General features: G+C 42.4%; 1 protein-coding gene across 3 annotated transcripts; it reads left to right on the forward strand.

The window, feature by feature from the left end:
- Positions 1 to 342: 342 nt before the first annotated feature.
- Positions 343 to 25113, forward strand: ZNF875 (zinc finger protein 875). 3 transcript variants are annotated; one of them, XM_077773706.1, is made up of 5 exons: positions 368 to 450; positions 863 to 951; positions 12895 to 13021; positions 13694 to 13789; positions 22530 to 25113. In XM_077773706.1, the coding sequence occupies exons 2-5, from the start codon at positions 919 to 921 to the stop codon at positions 24281 to 24283; spliced, it is 2010 nt and encodes a 669-aa protein (XP_077629832.1). In that variant the 5' UTR covers positions 368 to 450; positions 863 to 918; the 3' UTR covers positions 24284 to 25113. The 3 variants fall into 3 exon arrangements, with proteins under 3 accessions (XP_077629834.1, XP_077629832.1, XP_077629833.1); XM_077773708.1 differs by lacking the exon at positions 863 to 951 and having other exon boundaries at positions 343 to 450; XM_077773707.1 differs by lacking the exon at positions 368 to 450 and having other exon boundaries at positions 899 to 951; positions 12817 to 13021.
- Positions 25114 to 25833: the final 720 nt, after the last annotated feature.

Here is a 25833-nt window from a genome sequence, read left to right on the forward strand (position 1 = left end):
TCACCCGCCTCCGTAACAACTTGCGGGAAGCCAGGACCACATTTCCCAACATCCTCGGGCACTTCTGCGACTCTCTTGTGGTCTGCAATATCTCACTGCCCTTCGGAGAAGAAACGTGTGCACCTTGCGCTCTGGACATCTTAACAGTGGGCTCCTAAACTTCGTTGCAAGAGACGTGCGAAAGTCAGTCGCCCGGCTGTTAGCCAGCCGACTCACCCACCACCTGTCTGTCTCAAAGACTACACCGTCCAGAAGCCCGTGCGGCCACTTCCGCCGTCCCTTCCGCTCCTCCTGTTGTTGAGTTGACGTAGCAGGAGCATTTCCGGTTTGTGGGATCCGCCGCTTGCTGGTTGGAGGTGGCGTCGGCCACCCCTTTCGAGATTTTCCCACACTTCTGCACTTCGTTCCCGAGCCTCAGCCTCAGGATCGGCAACGTGCGCCCCGCGTTCTGTGAGTGCCCTATAATCACTGCCTCGTCCAGTCAGCACATCCCTCTGCTTGTCCCTCTTTTACTCTTGGGGTCACAAGTTGCCTCGTATTCGGGCGCTCTTCTGTAGGCACCTCCAGGCCATTATATTTTCATTCCAGCCCGTAAGGTTAGAGACGGACCCCCCCCACTCTGCTGCAGGGGGACATGGGCTCCACTCCTTGGCCAGAGCTTGGGGCTGAACTTGAGGGGGTGCTCGGTCACCCTAGACCCTTTTCCCAGGGCTCTGGATGGGAATTGGGTTGTGCTGGTGATTTCTGTGACCCTCTTAACCCGCTGTTGTGGTCAATGTGGTCAACGGAGTCGACTCCCCAACCCCCCATTGACTCCTGGGGAGGAGCTTCTCCATAGGGTCATTTCTCTTCACCTCCCCAGATCTGTCTTCTGTGACTTTGCCCTTCTCCAGGGAGAGCATTCAGGAGATCAGGAAAATGGCCACGGGGCTCCTGAAAGCCAAAAAAGAGGTGAGAATTTTCATCAAATTCCGTCTTGGCTGCCAACAGCATGGCTCTGGCCCTTTCTCTTGCACTGCAGGCCGCCTTATATTGGGCAAAGTTCACTCCTGTTCCTGGAGGCAGGGTGGCTCATCTTACATGGAGTCCCCCTTCAGCATTCCTTTCTGTTCCTTCCATACCTCAGTCATCCTCGAAGTGGTCAGTTTTGAGCAACACACGTAGAACAGTTTAAATAAAAATACAGAAACGTCCACGCATAATTGTCCAGTGATGAGGATGAAGGGCAGGTACTGCAGAGATGCTTGTGACCTGAGGCGGTCAGGGAGGGCTTCCGGAAGAAGGAGGGCTGTCAGAAGCGCCCCTGAGGGTTTGGCAAGTTGGAGAGTTGGCAGAGCAGGGAGGAGAGCGGCAAGCATGATTAGTCTGAGGCTGGGCACACTGCCCCGGCCACAGTGTGGGAAGGTTGTAGTGGCTACTGGAATGATTTAAGGTTGATTTTTATGTGGTCGTGACGATACAAACGCATGGAACACAGAGAGGAGTTTGATGGTCTGACCTGAATTTTACATTGTGAGCATTTTCAGCAATCTGGCAAAGGGGAGATTTCACCCAAAATTCTAGATTGTCTGCTTCTCTTAAAATAAACTGCACTTACTCTTGTGTCAGGGAATTCACACGGAACAGTGGTCTTCATAGTTTGGACAGGTCCTGCTGAGTTTTTTTGTTTGTTTGTTTGTTTTTCCTGGTGAGTTTATTTGCAGCACTTTCTACAGTATCTCCCAAACTGGGGTTGAAACCATTGACCAGCTAACATTTTGCCTGCCTCTCTCATGTATATAACCTACCTAGCCCCTGGAGGATTTTCATTTTGCACCTCTGAGTCTGGGTGGCTAGGTTGAGTGCTAGACGGAGGAGTGTAGACTCTGTCTTTGAGTAACCTAGGTTTTGAAGGATGTTGAGAAGGAATTTGACATAAGGAAATCCATGGCATGGATGTATAGGGACTTAAGGGGAAACTTTCTAACTCCTGTCCATGGTAGCCATGATGACCTTCCCTTAATTGAATGTGATTAGCATTTATCGAGCACCAACACAGTTACCAGGCTGGTTTTCTATGATTTTTGATGTGCATTAACATGGTTATTCAGATCTGCCTTGACTATCCTTATAAAAAAAAATCAGGAAAATTTAAACAGAAAATGAGACTTTGATTTATTCTTAATCCTGGTCTTCTGTGGTAGAGATTTATGATTTCCTGTATGTTACCAGAACAACTTTGAGAGTTCTGTGTTTCTCATTTGTAAAATATTTCATTCATTTGAAAGTGTTAGTACTAAGAATGCATAATAAATCTGAGGACGTTGCCTAATGTAACATTGAATCTTTTGTGTGTATTTTCTTCACCTCTCGTAATGTTAATAGGAAAGCGTTCTAATTTCTGGGAAAAGCTGGACTTTGTGTGAGCTGATTTTTCCTGCCCCTAACACTTAAAAAAAAAAAGTATTAGGAAAAATCGATTAAAGGGTACAAGCATTTGAATGGCTAAGTTGTTTAAGATGAAACCTCTGTGCTTAGAGGAGTACCTGACGCATATGAAATGTTTGGTGCATAGAGGAACCACAACTTTAAATAAATTTATTTGAAAGAACCAAGTAACAAAGGAGTTTCTGTTGTTTGTGTTAGTATGTTATTTGGGGTGCAGAATTAACCACGTGTTTCAGGGGGTTTGGGTAGATCATCAGGTACTCTGATATGCATGACATCTGAATTATGAAAACCAAGTTAAACAAATATACAGTAGGATATTAGCTATGACTGCCAAGGACCTTTGCCTGAGAGAACAAATGAGAATATGTAACAAATGAGATGGGCTGGCAGGCACAGAGTGTTACTAATACTCAGCATTTTTTGATTTCGTTAAACAAATTACCTGAATGTCTGCTGTGTGCAGAATACTGGGTGGACAACATTCAGTAATGTGGAAAGACACAGCCTGCACACTTATGAGTCTTCCATTTTGTTTTGGGATTCTGTTACCATTGGGATTTTGTTTAAATGTTTTTATTTCTGAGAGAGAGAGAGACAGCTTGAGCAGGGGAGGGTCAGAGAGAGAGGGAGATACAGAATCTGAAGCAGGCTCCAGGCTCTGAGCTAGCTGTCAGCACAGAGCCCGACGTGGGGCTCGAACCCACGAACCATGAGATCATGACCTGAGCCAAAGCCGGCGCTTAACCGACTGAGCCACCCAGGTGCCCCTGGGATTTTGTTTAATCTCACGCGCGCGCGCGTGCACACACACACACACACACACACACACACACACACACACACATTTTGATAGACCTTAATGATAAAATCACTATATTAAACTAGTACTAGGGTGCCTGGGTGGCTCAGTCGGTTAAGCATCCGACTTCGGCTCAGGTCATGAACTTGCGGTTCATGGGTTTGAGACCCATCGGGCTCTGTGTTAACAGCTAGCTTGGAGCTTGGATCCTGTTTCAGATTCTGTGTCTCCCTCTCTCTGACCCTCCCCTGCTCACGCTGTCTCTCTCTCTCTCTCTCAGAAATAAATAAAACATTTTAAAAAATTAAGAAAAAAAAGCTAGTACAGTGTATCCAGATGATTTTTTTATAAGGAGAGGGTTAGGGCTACCAACACTTATCCCACTGAAAGTGATTTATATAATAGTGCATATAATAGTGAATAGATGAACCCATCCACTATTAACCAAGTTGGGGGAACATTTTTATTATTTTTTTAAATTGCAGTATAGTTAACATACAGTGTTACATTAGTTTCAGGTGTACAATATAGAGATTCAGCAATTCCGTGCATCACCCAGTGCTCATCACCAGTGCAGTCCTTAATCTCCATTACCTAGTTTACCCATCCCGCCACCCACCTCCCCTCTGGTAACTACCAGTCTGTTCTCAGTAATTAAGATTCTGTTTCTTGGTTTCTCTCTCTTTCCTTTGCTTGTTTTGTTTCTTAAATTCCATATGAGTGAGGGGCGCCTGGGTGGCTTAGTCAGTTAAGCGTCCGACTTTCGCTTAGGTCATGATCTCGCGGTTCGTGGGTTCGAGCCCCGCGTCGGGCTCTGTGCTGACTGCCAGCTCGGAGCCTGGAGCCTGTTTCAGTCTGTGACTCCCTCTCTCTCTGACCCTCCCCTGCTCACGCTCGCTCGCTCTCTCTCCTAGAAATAAATAAAACACATTAAAAAAAAAATTAAAAAAAAAAATTCCATATGAGTGAATCATATGGTTTTTTTTGTCTTTCTCTGACTGACTTATTTTGCTTAGTTTTGTACTCTCTAGTTATATCCATGTTGTTGCAGATGGCAAGATTTCATTCTTTTTTATGGCTGAATGATATTCTATTATATACTTATACCACATCTTCTTTATCCATTCATCTATGATGGATATTTGGGCTGCTTCCATTATTTGGCTCTTGTAAATAATGCTGCTGCAAACATAGGAGTGTATATATTCCTTTGAATTTGTGTTTTCGGGTTTTTTTTTTGGGGGGGGGATAATTACCCCGTAGTGAGATTATTGGGTGGCAGGGTAGTTCTATTTTTAACTTGAGGAACCTCCGTATTGTCTTCAGCATGGCTGCGCCAGTTTGCATTCCCACCAACAATATAGGAGGGTTCCGCCCACTCTAGGGGGAACGTTTACTTTGTTCTATTGTAAATTTTGTTTCTGTGATCAATTTTGTGCATGGAATTCTTTTTATAGATTTATATTTATTCTCACAACAAGAATATGATATGGTAAATAGAAATGATTGTTTTGAAGCTGTGGGGACTCAACACAGGTTGGAGCTTTGGAACTTTGCCTATTCAAAAACTTTTGATACATTGGATTATTTCTTCCATTTTTGAGGCCCCCCCTTCTTCCATCATGATGTCTGCTTTATGTTGTGCAGTTTTCTTGTTTTTGTTTTTATTGTTACAGTGTGTAATTTTCCATCCCCAGAGTAGACCTGCCAGTGCAGATCTGTTTCTATTCTCATGTGAATGTTCACAATGGTGTCCGGACTTGTTTCTGCATGTTGATATAGTCCTTTGCTACCACTGCGTGTTTCTATAATTCTCATTTTCCCCAAACATTATGATAACATCAGTTTTCTGTTCAGAAGCCCTCTTTCAGTGGCTCATGACAGTGTCTTAGATATTCGGGACACCCTTCATTTCAAATGTGTGGTTCTTTTCTGACATTATGTTCTGATTATTAGTTCTGAAAGCATGTTTATTGCCAACACAGTGGAGTCATCATATATACCTTTAACTTAGATTAATTAATCTTTTAGGCGCTTGGCTGAAGCAAGGGAGAAAAATAACTGTTCCGGGCATTCCGATGAATCTGTCCTCTTCTCCAAGTAATGACTTCATGCTCCAGAGTGAGAGAAAAACGGGAGAACTGAATCTCTTCTTTGTCAAATCTAAGGAGTTTCTGACAGCATTAGCATCACAGCAAGTCAAGGATGATCTTAGTTGTAAAGTATTTTTCATCTAACATGATATTCCTTTATCAGTATATCAGTGAGCCTTTGCTGCGTAACAGACCGCCCCAAAGCTTATGGACTTAAAACAAAATAATTTATTCGCACACACTTTGCTAGGTCAGCATTTTGAACTGGGCACAGAAGGGTGCTTTGCAGGCTTCACCCGGGCTTGCTCATGATGCTGTAGTCAGCTGGTGGTTTGACTGGGGCTGGAGACCATCCATGCAGGACCGTTACCCTGCTAGTTGGTTAGGGTGCTCTGGCTCTTGTTTTTTCACCATGTGTCTATATTTCCTCTTCATCGTACTTACAAACTGCTTAGTTGCTTCTTTAGCTCTTCTCTTTGTATAGGGTATCATATGTAGCTAGGAGCATCCAACAGAAGCCTTTTACGGGGTTCCCAGAGATCTCTTTAGCCAGATCTGAAAGCCAGGAAGTATTTTTTTCGGTTTTCCAAACTAGCCCAGGTGACAGTTTTGCCAGCATGTAAAATGCATTCCCTTTCTCAAGCCACCATAGTGGTTTCCTCGCCACTTTTCTAGTCTGCACTAACAGTTTGTGTACTACTTTTCCAACTTTTGCTAATACCTTCTGTGGTTCCTCTTCCCAAAGCTAATGACCCGTGTTTTCGGTATTTGTTATGGCACTTCATTTCTATCTACTGATTGGACTTCAAACAAAATCATTTATTAGCTCACAATTCTGTGGGTCGGCCATTAGGCTTGGCACAGCCGAGTGGTTCTTCTCTTGATTTATCTGGCCTTACTCATGTGGCTGTAGTCAGCCAGCTGCTCAGCTAGAGCTGAATGGCCTTCCATGTCCACTGGTCGATAGGCTGAGGTACCTGAGTTCTTGGTTCTCTCTGTGGCCTAAAGCAGGCAAGGTCAGTTTATTTATCTGGTTTCCTCAAGGTTTACTGCAGAGAGAGAAGCAAGGCCAGCCCTGAGCCCAAATGCCTTTCAAACCTCTACTTGCATCATTTTGCTAATGTCCCACTGACTAAAGCATGTCACATGGGCAAGCCTAGAGCTAATTCAGGAGGAAAGTGCATAAAGGGTACAAAAAGAGAGGCATGACTCCGTGGGGGGCCATCCATACAAAGCAGGATGTTATACCTTTTGGCTCTAAGCAACAGGAAACCCTGCTTAGCTATTCTAAAACATAACTGAGCCCACCTAAAACAAGGCTCAGGGGTAGGGGCACCTGGGTGGCTCAGTTGGTTAAGCGTCCAACTTTAGTTCAGGTCATGATCTCACAGTCTGTGAGTTCGAGCCCCACATCAGGCTCTGTGCTGACAGCTCAGAGCCTAGACCCTGTTTCAGAAACTGTGTCTCCCTCTCTGTCTGCCCCTCTCCCGCTCATGCTCTGTCTCACTCTGTCTCAAAAATAAATAAACTATTAAAAAATTAAAAAAAATAGTCCAGGGGCGCCTCGATGGCTCAATTGTTTGAGCATCCAACACTTGATTTCAGCTCAGGTCATGATCCCAGGGTTGTGGGATCCAGCCTCATTGGGCTCTGCACTGAGCGTGGAGCCTGCTTAAGATTCTTTCTCTCACCCTCTCTCTCTCTGCCCCTCCCCCCTCTGCCCCTCTACCCTTCATGTGCTTGCACGCACTCTCTCTTTCTAAAAATAAAAAATATAAAGAAAGTCCAGAGTCAGGGTGCACTTTGGGGGGTTGGTTCTCACTTCATAAGCTTATCAAGGACTGGGAGTCTTTCATTCCTCCCCTCGACTCTGTTCACAGTATCAGCCTCATCCATGCTGGTTCCTCTCACAGTCATAGGATATTTATTAATAGCAACTTTAAACCTCACAACAACCCTAAAAGTAAGTAACATTATTCCAATACCCATTTTTAGAAAACTTGAGACACAGGCATGTCAAGTTACTGATGCAAAGTCATGCGAGAAGGAGGGCTGTCATTTGAACATGGTTGTCTCTAGAGTGTGCTTGTAGCCACTGTTTCTCAGACTTGTCTGTGAATCAGAATCACTGAGAAGGCTTGTGAAAGCAGATTGCTGGACCCACACCCTAGAATTTCTGATTCAGTGGTTCTGGGATGGGGCCTGAGAATTTTTTTTTTTTTTTTTTTTAACAAATAGTTTATTGTCAAGTTGGTTTCCATATAACACCCAGTGCTCATCCCCACGAGTGCCCTTCTCCATGCCCATCTCCCCCCTCCTCCCCACACCCATCAGTCCTCAATTTGAGAATTGTGTTTTTAACAAGTTCCTCAGGGGTGCTGGTGCTGTGGGTTCAGGTCCCACACTTAAAGCCAGTGCACTTTGCTCTGCTGCCTCTGTTGGGTCCTCTGTGCCCACGTTTATGACCATCAGGAAAAGGATGGGCTCCCTTTCACTCCATCTGATGAATGAAGTCTTCTGCTAGGATCCAGCAGCAGCCTACTTGTGTCTTGTCGGCCTCAGATCCATTCTTCGGCTGACAAAGGGACAGATTGCTTTTATACCAGTCAGGCCTCCCCTTGACTAGGCTTTAATGCTCCACACTGCCAGCTGGGTTGCTAGCCAGTGAGAGAGGTTTGGAATAGGTCATGGAGAATCATCCACTTAGTGTTTCCACACTCCCTACGTGTATGGTTCCCAGACAGAGAAACCATGAATTTTTCCAAGGCTGCAGGAATACCAGTTGTGTTAAGCTTGTTGAAGAAATGTAGGTTGGTCTCCAGTGTAGCTCCTTTGTCAGAGACTTTTTAATTTTTTAAATTTTTTTAATGTTTATTTTTTTTCCATTTTTAATAGTTTATTGTCTAGTTGGTTTCCATATAACATCCAGTGCTCATCCCCACAAGTGCCCTCCTCCATGCCTATCTCCCCCCTTCCCCTCCCCTCCACCCCCATCAGTCCTCAGTTCTCAACATTCAAGAGTCTCTCATGGTTTGCCTCCCTCCCTCTCCTCGCCTATTTCCCCCCTCCTTCTCCCCCACAGTCCTCCGTTAAGTTCCTCCTAATCCTCCTATACATGCAAACATATGGTAACTGTCCTTCTCTGCCTGTCCTTTGTCAGAGATTTTCAAGGTGTGTGTGTGTGTGTGTTATGTTCATTCTAAGAACAGGTTGTAAAATCAAATCACCAGAAGGACTAGGCAGATATCTGAAAGATATCCTTTTCTTTCCTATATTTAATTATGAAAAGTTTCTCTTTTTTTTTTAATGTTTTATTTATTTCTGAGAGAGAGAGAGACAGCATGAGCAGGGGAGGGTCAGAGAGAGAGGGAGACACAGAATCTGAAACAGGCTCCAGGCTCTAAACTAGCTGTCAGCACAGAGCCCAATGTGGGGCTCGAACCCATGAACTGCGAGATCCTGACCTGAGCCAAGTACGATGCTCAACAGACTGAGCCACCCAGGCTCCCTGAAGAAAAGTTTCAAACCTATAGAAACAATATAAAGACTTTAACATTGACTCACATACCTATCACCTAGATTCAATAGTATTTTGCTACATGTGTGTTACCACTTCTCTATCCACATGTATACTCCTCTACCATCAGTTCAAGGGTATAACTCAAATATTACCTTAAATGCACAGTACAGGATAGGATTTTATATTCTTTCGGCCTTTCAACCCGTCTGTAGTCTGTTACAAACTATCTGCCGTCTTTTCCAGCTAGCACTTTTCATTCTTTATTTCCTCCCATCCCATTTGTCTTGTCTGCCGTGCCCACCTCTGTTCTTTCTCTTTGACCCTTCAAAATCTTGCCTGCCCTTTAAGACCAAGATCATACCTTCCTCTCATAAAAACTGCTCTCATCTCTCTATCTTGAGATTCCTCTGACCCAGTGATTTTAAGCCATGACTGTACTTTGGCTCCTGTATGTATGTATGTATGTTTATTTATCCATCTGAGAGAGAGAGCAGGGGAGGAGTAGAGACAGGATCCCAAGCAGTCTCCCTAACAGCAGTACAGAGCCTGACGCGAGACTCGAACTCATGAACCTTGAAATCATGACCTGAGCCAAAACCAAGAGTCGAACGCTTAACCGACTGAGCCACCCAGGCGCCCCTACTTAGGTACCCCTATGGCACTGGGTGACTCAGTTGGCTGAGTGTCCAACTCTTGATTTCGGCTCAGTTCATAATCCCAGTCTTGGGATCAGGCCCCGCATTGGGCTCCATGCTGAGCATGGAACCTGCTTAAGATTCTCTCTCTTGGGGCACCTGGGTGGCTCAGTCAGTTAAGCATCCAACTTTGGCTCAGGTCATGATCTTGCAGTTTGTGAGTTCAAGCCCCATGTTGGGCTTTGTGCTGACAGCTTGGAGCCTGGAGCCTGCTTCGGATTCTGTGTCTCCCCTTCTCTCTGCCCCTCCCACGCTCATGCTCTGTCTCTCTCTGTCTCTCAATAATAAATTAAAATGTTTAAAATTTTTTAAAAAAAGATTCTTTCCCTCTGCTACTCTTCCCTTACACTCGGAAGGGAGGGAGGGAGGGAGGAAGAAGGGAAAAAGAAGGGAAGGAAGGAAGAACTAGGGATGAGGGCTAAGAACCATAGCTCTCACTCCTCCTGTCTGTGTTTTATGAATAATCATTAGTTTGGTGGAGAGCTGGTTCTGGGATTACCAAAGGAAGGGGGACCAAGTGGGGTCCTCTCTTAAAGCCATTCTACAACCAATGTAGAACAGTTGCCCTGGCAGGGAACTGAAAATTTAGGGGAGGGTCCCCTGAGAGGGGAGAGATACAGTGCCATCCCTCAAGGAATGATGGTGTTTTGAGAAAGGATGCAAAGTCAATTCACCAAAGGGACCAGGCAGGTAGCTAAATGAAACAGATAAGGTAGGAGTTACAGCAATCTGCCAACAACACGCCTAGGCTGATGGATCCCCAGTGTGAGTCACCTTCAGCTAACTGTGGCCCTGAAGCAATGCGAAGCCCACATGAGTCAGATTTATGGATTTTTTTTTTTAACAGGACTCATAAGTTGATATTTCATGTGAAATCATCCATTATATAAGTCATCCTTTATATATGTAAATAAAGCTTTTAATGCTTTGTATACCTCAAACTAACCCTATCTGTAGACTGCAGCTTTTACCCTCTTTTAAGTGTTTATTTATTTTAGAGAGAGAGAGCACGCACGCAAGTTCTAAGGGCGGGGGGCGGGGGGCAGAGAGAGAGGGAGACAAAGGATCCAAAGCTGGCTTGAACTGACAGCAGAGAGCCTGATGGGAGACTCATGCCCTGAGCTGAAGTTGGGACGCTTAACCCCTGAGCCACCCAGGCACCCCTTGCCCTTTTTTAAAAGACAGAAAAACTGATGGGGTAGGAAGATTCCCAGAACTGGATCCCTAGGCTCCTTGGGGCTTGGTTTCTGCACACCTCCAAGCCAAGACACCTCACCAAAGCCTCATGCCAAGGGCCATTATATATTCCCACCTTCCAGTGTTCTAGGTAGCAGAAGGTCATTTGAAACTTTGTTCAGGGAATAATGATAATAAATGCACATTCAGTCATCTAAAAATATTTGACTGCTTTTGCAGGCTCTGTTCTGGGCACCAGGGCAATAGCAGTGAATAATGCCTCTGGAACTTAGAGTCTGGCACAGAGTCAGAAAATAAAAATGAGTAACATGTGCATTATCTAGAGTGAAGGGGATACATTAAAGCACTAGAGGGGAATAAGAACCTGAGTGAGAAGAAAGAATTTTCATACAAAGGCCAGGGAATTCCTCCCTGAGCAATCAGTGTGTACAGCAGACATTTGTCTTGAATCCTTACATTTACCAACTTCTCTGATCCTCAGCACAATCCTGTAGGATACGCACTGTTTTTCTTGGTTCACAGAAGAAACGGAAGTGCTGAGAAGTTAACTAATTAGTAAGGATACTCTAGTTGGGGACAATGTGATCTGAGTCCATACCCTTCCCAACCACCCACTTGCACTCTTCAGCCCAAATCAGAGCAGTGGCGGTGTGAGGGAGGGGGAGGAATGGATCCTGCTACAAATACCCACCAATACCCCCATTGGTTGGTATTCAACACCCTCCGCCACCCCTGCCGCTGAGACTCAGCTGCTTCAAGCAGGTAGAGCATAAATGCTTATATCAGGTAGTCTCTGATCTTCTTCAAACTCCGTAAGGTGATTATTTTTTATTGTTTCACTTTGTGTGTGTGATGTCTTCCTCTTCTCCCCGCCTAGATTTAAAGCTCCCAATGTGAAGGGACTTGTGTTTTGCTTTTATCCGCCATAGCATGTAGCCTAAGATGTTGACAGTAATAGGTGCACAAACGGTGCTCGCTGGATAGAGATTGGAGAATAACGGTCTTTTATTTATTTATTTTGAGAGAGAGAGAGCGAGCACATAAGCAGGGGAGGAACAGAGAGGGAGGGAGAGAGAGAGAATCCCAAGCAGGCGCCACACTGTTAGCGCAGAGCTCAATGCAGGGCTTGAACTCACAAACCGTGAGATCATGACCTGAGCCAAAATCTAGAGTCAGAAGCTTAACCAACTGAGCCACCCAGGTGTTCCCTAGAACACCTTGGCACTTAGTCCCCTTGGCACTAAGATCATATAGGGGAAGGAAAAAAAATCATTTTTCCTCTACCTATTTTAAGTTCATTGCCTGGGGCCCTGTAAATCAGACTGACAAAAAAACAGATTAACAAGAGAAAAACAGAAGTGTATTAACACATACATCATATCTACACATAGGAGTACTCAGTGGTGAGTAACTCAAAGGTGTGGTTAGAACTTCGGCTCATATAGCATCTTAAGAAAAGAACAATAACTTTTTAGAGATGTGACAAGACAGAGGAAAAGGATTTTGAGTTTTCAAGGTGGCACCTTACCTTCCAAGGAGGTAAATACAGGGGGAACTGATGGAAGGTAAGGCCTAGTTAGTAAGGTTGTATAAATTCCTCTGGTGCCATCTCCTGGCTGATAAGTTGCTTCCAGTGATTAATTTCTATTCTTCCTGGTAGAAAGGGGAGGATACCCTCACAGATTTATGTTCCGCTTTTAGACAGATAGGAGGAGTGCAGAGAGCTTTTCTTGTATCTGCTTCTGCTCAGTTTCCTGCAGCTCAAAATAATACTTATGTCAGGGGCACCTGGGTGGCTCAGTTGATTAAGTGTCCAACTTTGGCTCAAGTCATGATCTCACAGTTCGTGGATTCGAGCCCTGCATTGGTCTCTGTGCTGACAGCTCAGAGCCGGGAGCCTGCTTCGGATTCTGTCTCCTCTCTCTGTCCCTCTGCTACTCGCTCATGCACGCTCTCTCTCTCAAGAATAAATATTAATAAATAAAAATAATAATACTTCTGTGAAAATGGCATAAGTTGTAGTGGCATATTCTGTTACCCTTCATTTACAAAGTAGGGTTTAGAAATCTCTACCTCCCACAGGGAAGCCTTTTCACTCCTCATCCTAAGCTGTGAGCAAGGAGAACTCCCAGATGAGCTACAGTGTGTTTTGTGTTAAAGGCATTCGTGGCATTCAGGGATGTGGCTGTGGACTTCACCCGGGAGGAATGGAGTTTGCTGAGCCCTGCCCAGAGGACCCTGCACAGGGAAGTGATGCTGGAGACTTATAACCACCTGGTGTCACTAGGTAAGGATGGCTTCCCTTAGCACTTAAAGTCTGTTCCACAGAGTATTTTCTATACACCGTGAGGAAAGGCTGCCATGAAGCAGTTTTGTCCTAGGGTTGAGCTTAAAAACAATAATTTACATTTTCCCTCAGGGTAAGTCTGGATTTAATAAAATTGGAAACAGGTAGATTTACTCATGTTGCATATAACACTGTATTTCCAGGCCTTTCTCAAGCCTGGGGCTCTCTTTTGACTTTATCTTGTTTGAAACCTAAGAGATTTTCATTCACTGAGTATTAATATGTTAATTTTATGATTGGAGTCACCTTTACTTACTGAACTCTTCTTCTGTAGAGGGTTCACTGTTTGTTTTTTTTAATGTTTTTTTAAATGTTTATTTTTGAGAGAGATAGTGGGGGAGGGGCAGAGAGAGAGGGGGAGAGACAGAATCTCAAGCAGGCTGTCAGCTCAAAGCCCAATGTGGGGCTTGAACTCACAAACCTTGAGATCATGAGCCGAGTCAAGTTTGGCACTCAACCAGTCGAGCCACCCAGGCACCTTGAGAGTTTTTTACTATTTTAGGTCCTCCATACCATCCTTTGGGTTTCCCTACCAATTTTGGCTCTGAGTTCTGGAATGGCCCCTTGAGCCCATAACCAAGAATCTCCTTGTTTTTTTCCCCCTATGAACAGAAATTCCATTTTCCAAACCAAAACTTATTTCTCAGCTGGAACAAGGAGAAGAGCCCTGGACTGAGGAGAAACAATATCCGCTGGGCCTCTGTGGAGGTGAGTATGACACAGGGAAGATGGGACCATCCGGAGCTTGACAGGGAAGGAGGAAGCATCTCTCAGGTACAGGAAAGAAGCTCTTCTCAGGTCTCCTGGGTCATTGGTAAGTCTGCCTGGCATGAGCTCCCTTCCAGAACATTATTTTCAGTTGAAGGTAGGACTTTCTTGGCTTCCTTGTCTCTTTTCTCTACCAGGAAGCCTCCCTTCCTCTTACGTGGCTTGCCTTCTTCGTCATGTTCAGTCTTTCCTCATTCATGGGCTTCTTTGTCTCTTGATCTTAAAAACTGCGGGGCGCCTGGGTGGCTTAGTTGGTTAAGCGTCCGACTTTCACTTAGGTCATGATCTCGCGGTTCGTGGGTTCGAGCCCCGCGTCGGGCTCTGTGCTGACTGCCAGCTCAGAGCCTGGAGCCAATTTCAGAGTCTGTATCTCCCTTTCTCTCTGACCCTCCCCTGCTCACGCTGTCTCTCTCTCTCTCTCTCCTAGAAATAAAAAACAAAACAAAAAAAAAACGGCACCTACCCCGTGGACATGAAGTCTGCTACCCTTCAGATATTTTCCAGTTTCTGTTAGGCGAAACATAATTGATTATCTCTACCTTTCCAATTCCCATAGTTAAAAAAATGCATTTCTCAGTATTGAAGATTACAGCAAGCTATGAATAATAAAAAAATAAGTTCTCATGAGCCAGCATCCCAGCTTGAAAAATAAAACATTACCTAAACAATTGAAGTTCCTATTTCCCTTCCCCAGATTCTACCTTATACCCTCCCACACTCCTGCCCAAAGGGTAGTGTTTTTTCAAAGTTTGGGATTTATAATTCTCATACATGGCTTTTTATTTTGCTTCATATATATGAATCCCTCAACCACCTATAGTTGTTTGGCATATTTTTAAACTTTACATTAATGTCATCATAATATGTATATCCTGTAGTTTGCTCTCTTCACTGACACTGGGTTTATAAGATTCATGCATGTTGATATATGGTGTTCTGGTTCATTTGTTTTTACTGCTATATCATGTTTATTGTATTCTGTGCATAATTAAAATATAATTCGCTTATCCATTTTATTTTTTTGGTTTTGCCAATTTTGGCTATTAAAGAATGCAGCTATAAATACTCTCATGCAGGTGTCCTTGGGCATAGTAGCACTTGTTTCTCTAAGATACGTGCCCAGGAGTAGAGTAGCTGAGTCACAGAGTGTGCACTCCTTCATCTGGCCTAGGCAATGCCAACTGGCTCTCAACAATCGTTTCATTAGTCTGTGAGGTTGCTTTTAGTTTTTGACCATCCTTTGGGTATAAAATGGCTTCTCGCACTAGTTTTAATATGATTACCATGGAGTTTGAGCATCTTTTCAAATGTTCATAGGTTGATTAGCATTGCTGTTTCCTCTTCTGTGAATTGCCTGTTCAAATCTTTTGCCTGCGTTTCTTTTTCTTGCCCATTTGTAGAAGTATTTAAATAAATCCTGAAAGTGAATCCTTTGTCTGTTAAATGTATTATGTCCGTCTTCTTCCAGTCTATGGGCTGCCTACCTGCTTTTTCAAAAGCTGTTAGGAGCACCTGGGTGGCTCAGTCACTTGAGCATCCGACTTCAGCTCAGGTCATGATCTCACGGTCTGTGAGTTCCAGCCCTGCATCAGGTTCTGTGCCTCCAGCTCAGAGCCTGGATCCTGCTTTGCTTCTCTGTCTCCCCCTCTCTCTCTGCCCCTCTCCCGCTTGTACTCTGTTGTCTGTCAAAAATAAATAAACATTGGGGCGCCTGGGTGGCTCAGTGGTTAAGTGTCTGACCTTCGGCTCAGGTCATGATCTCATGGTCCGTGGTTTTGAGCCCCCACCCCCGTCAGGCTCTGTGCTGACAGCTCAGAGCCTGGAGCCTGTTTCTGATTCTGTCTCCCTCTCTCTGCTCCTCCCCTGCTTGTGCTTTGTCTCTCAAAAATCAGTAAACATTTTAAAAAAATAAACATTAAAAAATTAAAAGGTTGCCTGGGTGGCTCAGTCAGTCGGGTGTCCGACTTCGGCTCAGGTCATGATCTCGCGGTTCGAGAGTTCAAGCCCCCCATCAGGCTCTGCTGACAGCTAGCTCAGAGCCCGGAGCCTGTTTCAGATTCTGTGTCTCCCTCTCTCTCTGACTCTCCCCTGTTGATGCTGCCTCTCTCTCTCAGAAATAAATAAAATGTTAAAAAAAATTTTTTTTAATTAAAAAAATTAAAAGCTGTTAAATTTTGAAATAATTTAAGTAAGTTTTAATCTGTACAAATAGTACAGAAAGTTCCCATCCATTCTCTCAACTTTCTCTAATTTCACAACCCAAGAAGTTGACATTGGTACAGTACTGTTAAATAAACTACAGACTTTAATCAGATTCATATTTTGTCAGTTTTTACAGGAACTTTTTTTTTTAAGTTTATTTATTTATTTTTAGAGGGTGTGTGCAGGGGAGGGACAGAGAGAGACGGGGAGACAGAGAATCACAAGCAGGCTCTGTACTTTCACTGTCAGCCTAGAGCCTGATGTGAGGTCGTGACCTGAGCCAAAATCAAGACTCAGATGTTTAACTAACTCAGCCACCCAGGCACCTCTAATTTCCTACAGCTTTATAGTAAGTCTTAGTGTCTGGTAGGTTAAGTCGTTCCGTCTTATTCTTCACGTGTCTTTGTAGCTTTACCCATTGAGCTTTTACAATCAACTTGTCAGATTTCATAAAGTATTCTGTCAGGATTTTGTCGTAGTTGCACTGAATTTATATATTTGTTAATATACATGTATTAATATATGAATTGGAAAGAATTGACATCTTTACAATATTAAATCTTTCTCTTAGTGTGTTGTATTTCTTCACTTATTTATTAATACATCTTTATTACTACCTTTTGCTAGGTTTTATAACCTTCTTTAAATTTACCTTTCTAAATTTATACATAGGCTTTTTTTTTTTTCTAATTTTTTTAATGTTTTATTTATTTCTGAGAGAGAGAGAGAGAGAGAGAGAGCAGGGGAGGGTCAGAGAGAGAGGGAGACACAGAATCTGAAACAGGCTCCAGGCTCTGAACTGTCAACACAGAGCCTGACATGGGGCTCAAACCCATGAACCTCGAGATCATGACCTGAGCCACCCAGGCACCCCTAGGCTTATTTTATCTGAGAATTATATTTTTACAAACTAAATTTTTATAATTTTTTTTGTTAAAATGTGTGACTAAAATTCATTTCATCATAATGATCACATACCCAGTGGCCTTGTGAGTAGTTTAATTAAATTCAATAATTTTTCCTATGTATATACAGTCTTTGGAGTTTCATATGTATACAACTATTTTACCTGTTTATTTTGCCTTTTTTTCTTTGGCATTGTTGATCATGTCTATTACATGTTTTATGTCTGAACTTCTAGTAAATATTTCCTTTCTCTTCTTACTTTGGGCTTATTTTACTATTCTTTTTCTAAGTTTTTCAGATGGATGCTTAACATTATTACGTTTCAGCCTCCCCTCTTTAGTAATACTGGGATTCAAGACTATAGATGTCCTTGTATTCCTAACACATATTTGCAGCTTCTGTTCCACCTCTGAATCCTGACGTCTGGCACCTTGAGCCCATAAGGCTTTGGTATTTCATCATTGTTTCCCCACTGCTGTGGTGGTGTGTGTTGGGAGTGCTCTTTAGCAAGAAACTCACAAACGAAATTCTTACCCTTCCCTTTCCATGCTTTTTTAGTGTAAACTCTTTCCTCCCACCAGCTTCTGGTCACTTTTGAGTGTTTTCCAGTGACTTTAAGTAACTATTGTATTTTATCCAGTTTTATCATTGTTTTCTCTAGGGGATTCTTGTGACCAATTCAGTCTGCTGTCATTTTCAGAAGTAGGCTTCATTTTATATGTTTTAGACTTGACATTTGGAAGTTACTTCAAAATTACAGAAAATTTGCAAAAATAAAAATACTACAGGGGCACCTGGGTGGCTCAGTTGATTAAGCATCCAACTCTTGATTTCAGCTCCGGTCATGATGTCACGATTCGTGAGACTGAGCCCCACATTGGGCTCGCGGACAGTGCAGAGCCTGCTTGGGATTCTTTGTCTCTTTCTCTCTCTGCTGCTCTTTCTCTCTCTCAAAATTAAATAAAAATTTAAAAAATAAAATTAAATTAATACAAAGAACACCCTATATCCTCTACATACACATATGTGTAAATATATATGGCATATATGTTATTAAGAAATAGCATCATAAAATCACCTGTTAATATTTTACATTTGCTGTTATCTAATATCTACTTCTCATATTATAACTTTGTCAGTAGATGCAGTAATATCTTTTTTACTCTCCAGAACATGATCCAGTCCAGGTTTAGGTAGTGCATCTACATGTCATGTGTATTTAATTTCCCTTAATATAGGTTGTTTCAGTAACCTTCCTTGTCTTTTGGACACTGACATTTTAGAAATATACAGTCTTACAGTTCCTGGTTTTTTAAAAAACTTCATTGAGATATTACCATAAAATGTACTTCTTGTAAATGTACAGTTGCATTATTTTTGGTAAATGTTTATTGTATGATTATTACTTCCATTTAACTGTAGAATGTTCCATCATTGCAAAGAGTTCCCTTCTGCCCATTTATGTCTATCCCTCCTCCTGTCTGAGCTCAAGGGAGCCATTGATATGCTGTCTATAGATTTGCTATTTCTGGACATTTTCTATACATGATATCATAAAATATATAATTTTTTGTATGTGGCATAATGTTTTTGAGGTTCATCCGGGTTGTGGCATGTATCAGTAATCCATTCCTTTTTATTGCCATATAACATTCCATTGTGTGGATACAGCAGTTTTGTTTACCCATTCACAGATTGATGGATATGTGGGTTGTGTCTACTTTTGGCTATTGTGAATAGTGCTGCTAAGAACAATCAAGTACCAGTGTCAATGTGGGCATACATTTTCATTTTGGGGTAGATAAGTAGGTGTAAACTCCCTGGATTGTATATGTTCATATTTAACTTTTTAAGAAGCTGCAAGTTGTTTTCCAAAGTACATTTCTGTTAGCATTTCTATTTTACATTTCCATTTTCTATTTTTACATTTTTCTGTTAGCAGAATGTTAAGAGTTTCACTTTCTCTGCATTCTTGTCAGCACTTGGAATTGTCTGTAGTCGTGATTATAGACATTCTACTGGGTGTGTAGTGGTATTTCACTGTGGTTCTAATTTGCATTTCCCTAGTGACTGATGATGTTGAATTTTTCTTGTGCTTAGTAACCATTTACATTATCTTTGTTAGTGAAATAGCTATCATTTCTTTTGCCCAGTTTTAAATTGGGTTTTGTCTTCTTTTTCAGTTGTGATAGTTTTTCATATTTTCTAGGCACAGTCCTATATTGGATCTATGGTGTTCACATACTTTGAACTCTATAAAATCAAGTTTCAGAAGACAAGCCTGTGGTTTGACTTTTCACTCTCTTAATGGTGTCTTTTCAAGCGTAAGTTTTTACACTTTAGTTATGTCCCATTTAACAAATTTTTAAATGGATTGTGCTTTTGGTGGCATAACTGGAAACTTTTTTGCCTTTTGGCGTGTTCAGTTTGTTCATATTTAATCCAATGATTGATATGGTTTAAGTCTGCCCTTTAGCTATTTTTTTTTTATATGCTTCATGGTTTTTTATTCCTCTCTATTCCTTTGGGCACATATATGTACTTTTCGTAGTTATTTTCTTAGTGTAGCTCTACAAATTAAAATACGCATCTACTTTATCACAATCTAGTTAATACTTAGTTCCAGTAAAATAGATACATTATAAAGCCCACAATAAGGTGTTACAGTTATTGCCTTTTATGATAATCTTACGCATTTTGGAGAATTTAAGAGAATAAAACAAGAAAAATATACAGACATAGTCTTATATTCATTTACATATTTACCACTTTTGGTGGTCCTCGTTTGTTCCTGTGGATTTGAGTTAGTGTGTCACTTCTTTTCAGCCCAAAGGACTTCTTTAGTATTTTTTGTAAGGCACGTTTGCTAGCAATAGATACTTTCTGAGTACTTGTTAATCTGTGAATACCTTTATATCAATTTCTTTTTTTTCTTTCTTTAAAATTTTTACTTTATTTTTTTTAATGTTTTATTTATTTCTAGGAGAGAGAGAGAGACAGTGTGAGCAGGGGAGGGTNACTCAGAGTCATGAACTGTGAGGTTATGACCTGAGCTGAAGTCGGACACTGAACCGACTGAGCCACCCAGGNTTATTTCGAGAGAGTGTGTGCACATACATACATGTGCAGGGGCAGAGAGAGAGGAAAAGAGAATCCCAAGCAGGCCCTGCACTGTTAGCTCAGAGCCCATTGCAGGCTTGAACTCATGAAATATGAGATCATGACCTGAGTGGAAATTGGAAGCTTAACCAACTGAGCCACCCAGCGTCCCCTTCCTTACTAGCTTTTTAACCTTTATTTCAACACTTTGAATAAATTACTCCACTGCCTTTTGGTCTCCGTTGCCTCTGATGAGAAATTAGCATTAATCATACTGTTTCCTCCTGTGCTTGTTGAATCATTTTCCTTTTGCTGGTTTTAAGATTTTCTCTTTATTATTATTATTTTTTTTTTATGATAGTCAACAATTTGGCTATGATGTATCTCTCTGGGGTTCTCTTTATGTTTTTCTTGGGCTTTGTTGAGCTTTTTGGATTTGCAGATTAATGTTTTTCATCAAATTTCAGACTTTTTAGTTACTCTTTCTTTGGACATTTTTTCCTGCCCTTTTCTCTCTGTTTTCTCCTTCATATGTCCCCATTATGCATAGATTGGTTTATTTGATGGTGTCCCACAGGTTTCTGGGGCTCTTTGCTTTTTTTTGATCTTTCTTTCACCTGTTCTTCTTATGGATTTATCTTTAACGTCATTGGTTCTGTTACCAACTCAAATATGCTGTTGGATCTCTCTAGTAATTTTATAATTTCAGTTATTTGACTTTTTAATATCAGAATTTCCTTTTACTCCTTTTTAATAGTTTTTATTCTTGGTTGAGATTTTCTATTTCTTAATTTGCCATACTTTAAGTTTTTACACATTATTTCCTTTAGTTCTAAATATATTCATAATACCGGCTTTGAAGGCTATTATTTTCCTCGTACATCAACATCCAGGCCACCCAGCAACAGTTTCTATTGGCTGCGTTGATTCCTTTGCATGGGTCACACTGTTCTGTTTCTTTGAAAACTGGATGTTTTAGATACTATATTGTAGCCCTTCTGGTATCTCATGATGTTTCCTGCCTAGATGTTGTTGCTGTTTGTGGTTTAGAAACATTTCTAACCTTAATACAGGGAATATGCTTTCTCTGTGAAGATGATGTTTCTGGGTGATTTATTATTTTATTCTTGTATTTATTTTTAATCCTGGCTTCCTGCTTTCAACCTTGTGTCTGCAGAGCTTGGTGAACTGCAACAGTTAGCAATAGGTTGTATTCCAAGACTTTGAGCCAGTAAGGCTTCCTGCCTCTGCCAATGAATGAGCGTGTGGGTTGGGGAGTTCAAAGTTCAGATAGCTTTCAAGCCTTTTCTGGCCTTTTACTTTCCACTGGTCCTTCTCATTTTTTCCTCTGTACTTGGTTGTAGCCTCTCTGTCAGGTAGGGTTATGTGCATAGCATGGGCCCCCATCAATCTTCCCTGCTTTTGCAAACAGCCTTCCAGTCAGCCAGGATTGTGTGAAGAGCTTATCAAGCCTCTCCCTGGCTCTCTCACTTTCAGGTTTCCCTTGCTACATTTCTGGATGGTCTACCAGTCTTCTTTGTTGTTGTTCCCAACCAAGACTGAACCTCAGATAGCAGTCACCGGTGGCCTTCCGTGTTCATTTACCACCTAGATCATATTTATGGACAGTTCCACTGGGCGTTGGTTTCTCACCTTCCATTCAAATCAAGTGACTGCCCCTCTGGTGGCCGCAGCACTGATCATTCTATGGCCTGTCCTAGTATAACAAACACACCTACTGAGCTGGCGGGTTGGAAGAGTGAGAGTAGCTCCAGGCAATAATGCTACAGATTCCCACTTTTCTTATCTGGAGTTCAGTATTTTTCTTGAATAAACAATTCTCAAGTTATTGTAGGTTTTTTTTATTGATTTCTGGAACTAAACTTTGTAGTCTGTCAGGTGTTGTGAAAATAAATTTTTGGTATGGGTTTTCCACATTGCCATAGGACAAGGGTCAAAAAATGATTTCTGTTAAGGGGCTACAGTAGTAAATATTTTAAGCTTTCCAAGTCACATGCCCTATTGGTTGGTTGGTTGGCTTGCTTTTCTTTCTTTCCTTTCCCCTTTCCAGCCCCCCCTTCCCTCTCTTTCTCTTCCCCCTCCTCTTCTCTTCTTTCTTTCTTCCTTCCTTTTGTCCTTCCTTCCTTCCTTCCTCCTTCCCTCCCTCTTTCTCTCTCTTTTCTTTCCTTCCTTCCTTTCCTTGGAAAGGTAAAATCCATTTTTAGCTGGTGGGTCATACAAAAACAGGTTGCAGGCTGAATTTGGCCTACTAGACAAGTTTGCTAACTCCTGTGATTAAAAATGTAACGTGTGAAGTAAAATGAAAAATAGCCATTTTTAATGGATGCAAGGATGTCTAAGTGGGAGACAGGCTGTGATATAAACATATTACGAATGACCAATGGGCAAAGCAAAATGGCCCAGGCATCCCTACTTATGGCAATTCTGACTAAACATATTCTTTCTTCACCAGGATCAAAGCTAGAAATTCAACCTTGTCCCCCATGCCCGCTGGCACTCTCTAGTCAGCAAGGCCTCAGCCAACATGTGTGGTTCAGTCATCTTCCTCAGCTCTTCTCAAGTTTCTGTGCAGGAAATCATCTCCATCCAGGGAAACACTATCCAGAAGATCAGAAACAGCAGCAGAAACAACTCTTTGATCAAGCCTGCTTCAGTGACAAAGCAGAAATTCAAGAGACAGAAGACTCCGATCACTTGTTCAGGAGAGTAAGCAGAAGCAGCCCTTGGGAGGTGTTGTCCAGCCCACTGCAAGAACAGCCAGTCAGGTCCAGGGAAGACAACACGGTGCTGAATGTAGGGCCCAGCCTAGACCAGAGGACAGACCTTGAGGAATCAGACAAAGGATCGCATGGTGTAGAAGTCTCAAGATTTGGGGCAGTCAAATATGGGGAGTTTGGGCTGAGGGAGTCAAACCTGCTTAGCCTCCAGAAGACGCACACAGGGGAGACACCTTACATGTACACTGAGTGGGGACCGAGCTTTAGCAACATGTCAACCATCATCAAAAACCAGAGGACACACTCTGGGGAAAAACCTTATGTGTGCAAGGAGTGTGGACGAGGCTTCACCTGGAAGTCAAACCTCATCACACACCAGAGGACACACTCAGGGGAGAAGCCTTTTGTGTGCAAAGAGTGTGGACGAGGCTTCACCTGGAAGTCAAACCTCATCACACACCAGAGGACACACTCAGGGGAGAAGCCTTATGTGTGTGAGGAGTGTGGGCGAGGCTTTACTTGGAAGTCAAACCTCTTCACACATCAAAGGACACATTCAGGTGTCAAGCCTTATATGTGCAAGGAATGTGGACAGAGTTTTAGCCTGAAGTCAAACCTTATCACACACCAGAGGGCACACTCTGGGGAGAAGCCTTATGTTTGCAGGGAATGTGGGCGTGGCTTCCGCCAGCATTCACATCTCATCAGACATAAGAGGACACATTCAGGAGAGAAGCCTTATGTGTGTAGAGAGTGTGAGCAGTGCTTTACCCAGAAGTCACACCTCATTAGACACTTACGGACACACACAGGAGAGAAGCCTTACGCATGCACAGAATGTGGGCGCCGTTTCAGCTGGAAATCAAACCTCAAGACACACCAGAGGACGCACTCTGGTGTTAAACCTTATATGTGCCTGGAGTGTGGGCAGTGCTTCAGCCTGAAGTCAAACCTCAACAAACACCAGAGGTCACACACGGGGGAGAAGCCGTTTGTGTGCAGAGAATGTGGGCGAGGCTTTACCCGGAAGTCAACCCTTATCACACACCAAAGGACACACTCAGGGGAAAAGCCATTTGTATGCAGGGAGTGCGGACGAGGCTTCAATGATAAGTCAACCCTCATGTCACACCAGAGAACACATTCAGGGGAAAAGCCTTTCATGTGCAGGGAGTGTGGTAGAAGGTTTAGCCAGAAGCCAAACCTGTTTAGGCACAGGAGGGCACACTCGAGTCGTATGCCCTTTGTGTGCAAGGAGTGTGGGCAGGGCTTTTGTGATAAGTTGACTCTCACCACACACCAGAAGGCACACTCCGGGGGGAAGCCTCATGTGTGCAGGGAGTGTGGGCAAGGCTTTAGCCGGCAGTCACACCTCATTAGACATCAGAGGATACATTCAGGAGAGAAGCCTTACATTTGTAGGAAGTGTGGGCGAAGCTTTAGTCGAAAATCAAACCTCATCAGACATCAGAGGACACACTCAGGATAGAAACCTAGTGTGTACAGTGAGTGTAGTGAAATCTTTAGTCAAGAGTCCTACTTCACAAGATGCCAGAAGTCACACCTAGGGCTGTGGTTTTAGTAAGAAGTCAGCACTGCCAGACACCAAAGTGGAGACAGCTACTTATGTGTGACAGGAGTGGTCACAAGCCCAATGGGAAGAGTCAACGTCTTCATTCTGCCTGAAGGAGAACTACTGGCTCATTTTCAGGAGCTCTGGCTTCCCCTAGTGGGGATGGTGGGTTATGGAAGATCAATCAGGTTACTTGATGGAGGTAGCACTTAGAAGTAGATTGAAATTAAGGAATGGAGACTATTCTAATGTCATTTCCCAAGAATATTTAAATACTCCTTAGACAGTAGCCTGGATTTTAGAGAAACAGCAATACTAGAGCTTGCCTCTTAAAGTCTGTCCAACATTCTGAGAATAAGGGACTTGACAGAGACCATGGCTGATTTAATCTTGCTTTCCCAGAGCAGGACCCAGCAGCAGTCAGCTTCAGGGAGAATTTGGGAAATGATGAATTTGTGGAGACAGAGGTAGTGCATGGGTAGAAGGTTTTATTATGCAGAAGGGCTGATAAGTGAGAAAGATTGTGACCCTCCTAGCTCTAGGTTTTGGGAGGAGGTGTCCATATTTGCTTTTGCTTGCTTCCAGGGACTCTCTGGTTTCCAGGTCGAATCCACACTGAAGATACTCAGATACTAAGACTAGAAATGTATTATATGCTTTTATGAAGAAAACTGGTAGTAATTTTTTGAATTTGACTTTCACACCAAAAGTTAGAATATTGAAAAACAACTATCTGTTGAACTTGACAGCTTTCCAATACTTAGTCTTTTGTGACGAGATTGCTGATGGGTATTAATGAATGTGATTTTGTAATACCGTATAATGAACATTTGGAAGATCTGCCTAACTCATTGAACTGGTATTTTCCAAATGATTAGTGCGTGATTCTACAAAATCATCCATGGTGATATTAAAGTATAAGATAGACAAATGGATTTCAGTTTAAAAGATAAAGGCTAGGGGTGCCTGGCTGACTCAGTCAGTAGAGTATATGGCTCTTGATCTTGGAGTCGTGAGTTCAAGCCCCACTCTTGGGGATAGAGTTTACTTTAAAAAAGAAAAGAAAAACCAAAAACATAAAAATTAAAATTAATACCAATCTTAGGAAAAAAAAAAGAGAGATAAAGGCCAGATTCCATATTACAGTAACCTTTAAAAAGTTATCACTTGTTGATTTTTGGCATAGTGTCAAAGAATAATATTAATACCTTGAAAAGTCATTAAAGTACATCTCCCATTTTTTAACTCTGTACATGTGAGGTCAGATTATTTATCTCAGCAAATTAAATGCAAGAGCACATATAAAATGCCAGCTATATTAAGAGCAAAGAGATTTTCAAATACTAGATAATGAATGCTACTCTTCTCACTGATCTATTTATTTTTTTATTTTTTTGGTGGAAAATATTCAAGGCCAAGTGAAAGTGAAGTACTTTGCTTTTCATTTTAAGTGCATTTCTAGGTGT

This window comes from Crocuta crocuta, unplaced genomic scaffold (genome assembly GCF_008692635.1).
Source record: "Crocuta crocuta isolate KB4526 unplaced genomic scaffold, BGI_CrCroc_1.0 scaffold267, whole genome shotgun sequence".
In the NCBI taxonomy this organism is placed as follows: domain Eukaryota; kingdom Metazoa; phylum Chordata; class Mammalia; order Carnivora; family Hyaenidae; genus Crocuta; species Crocuta crocuta.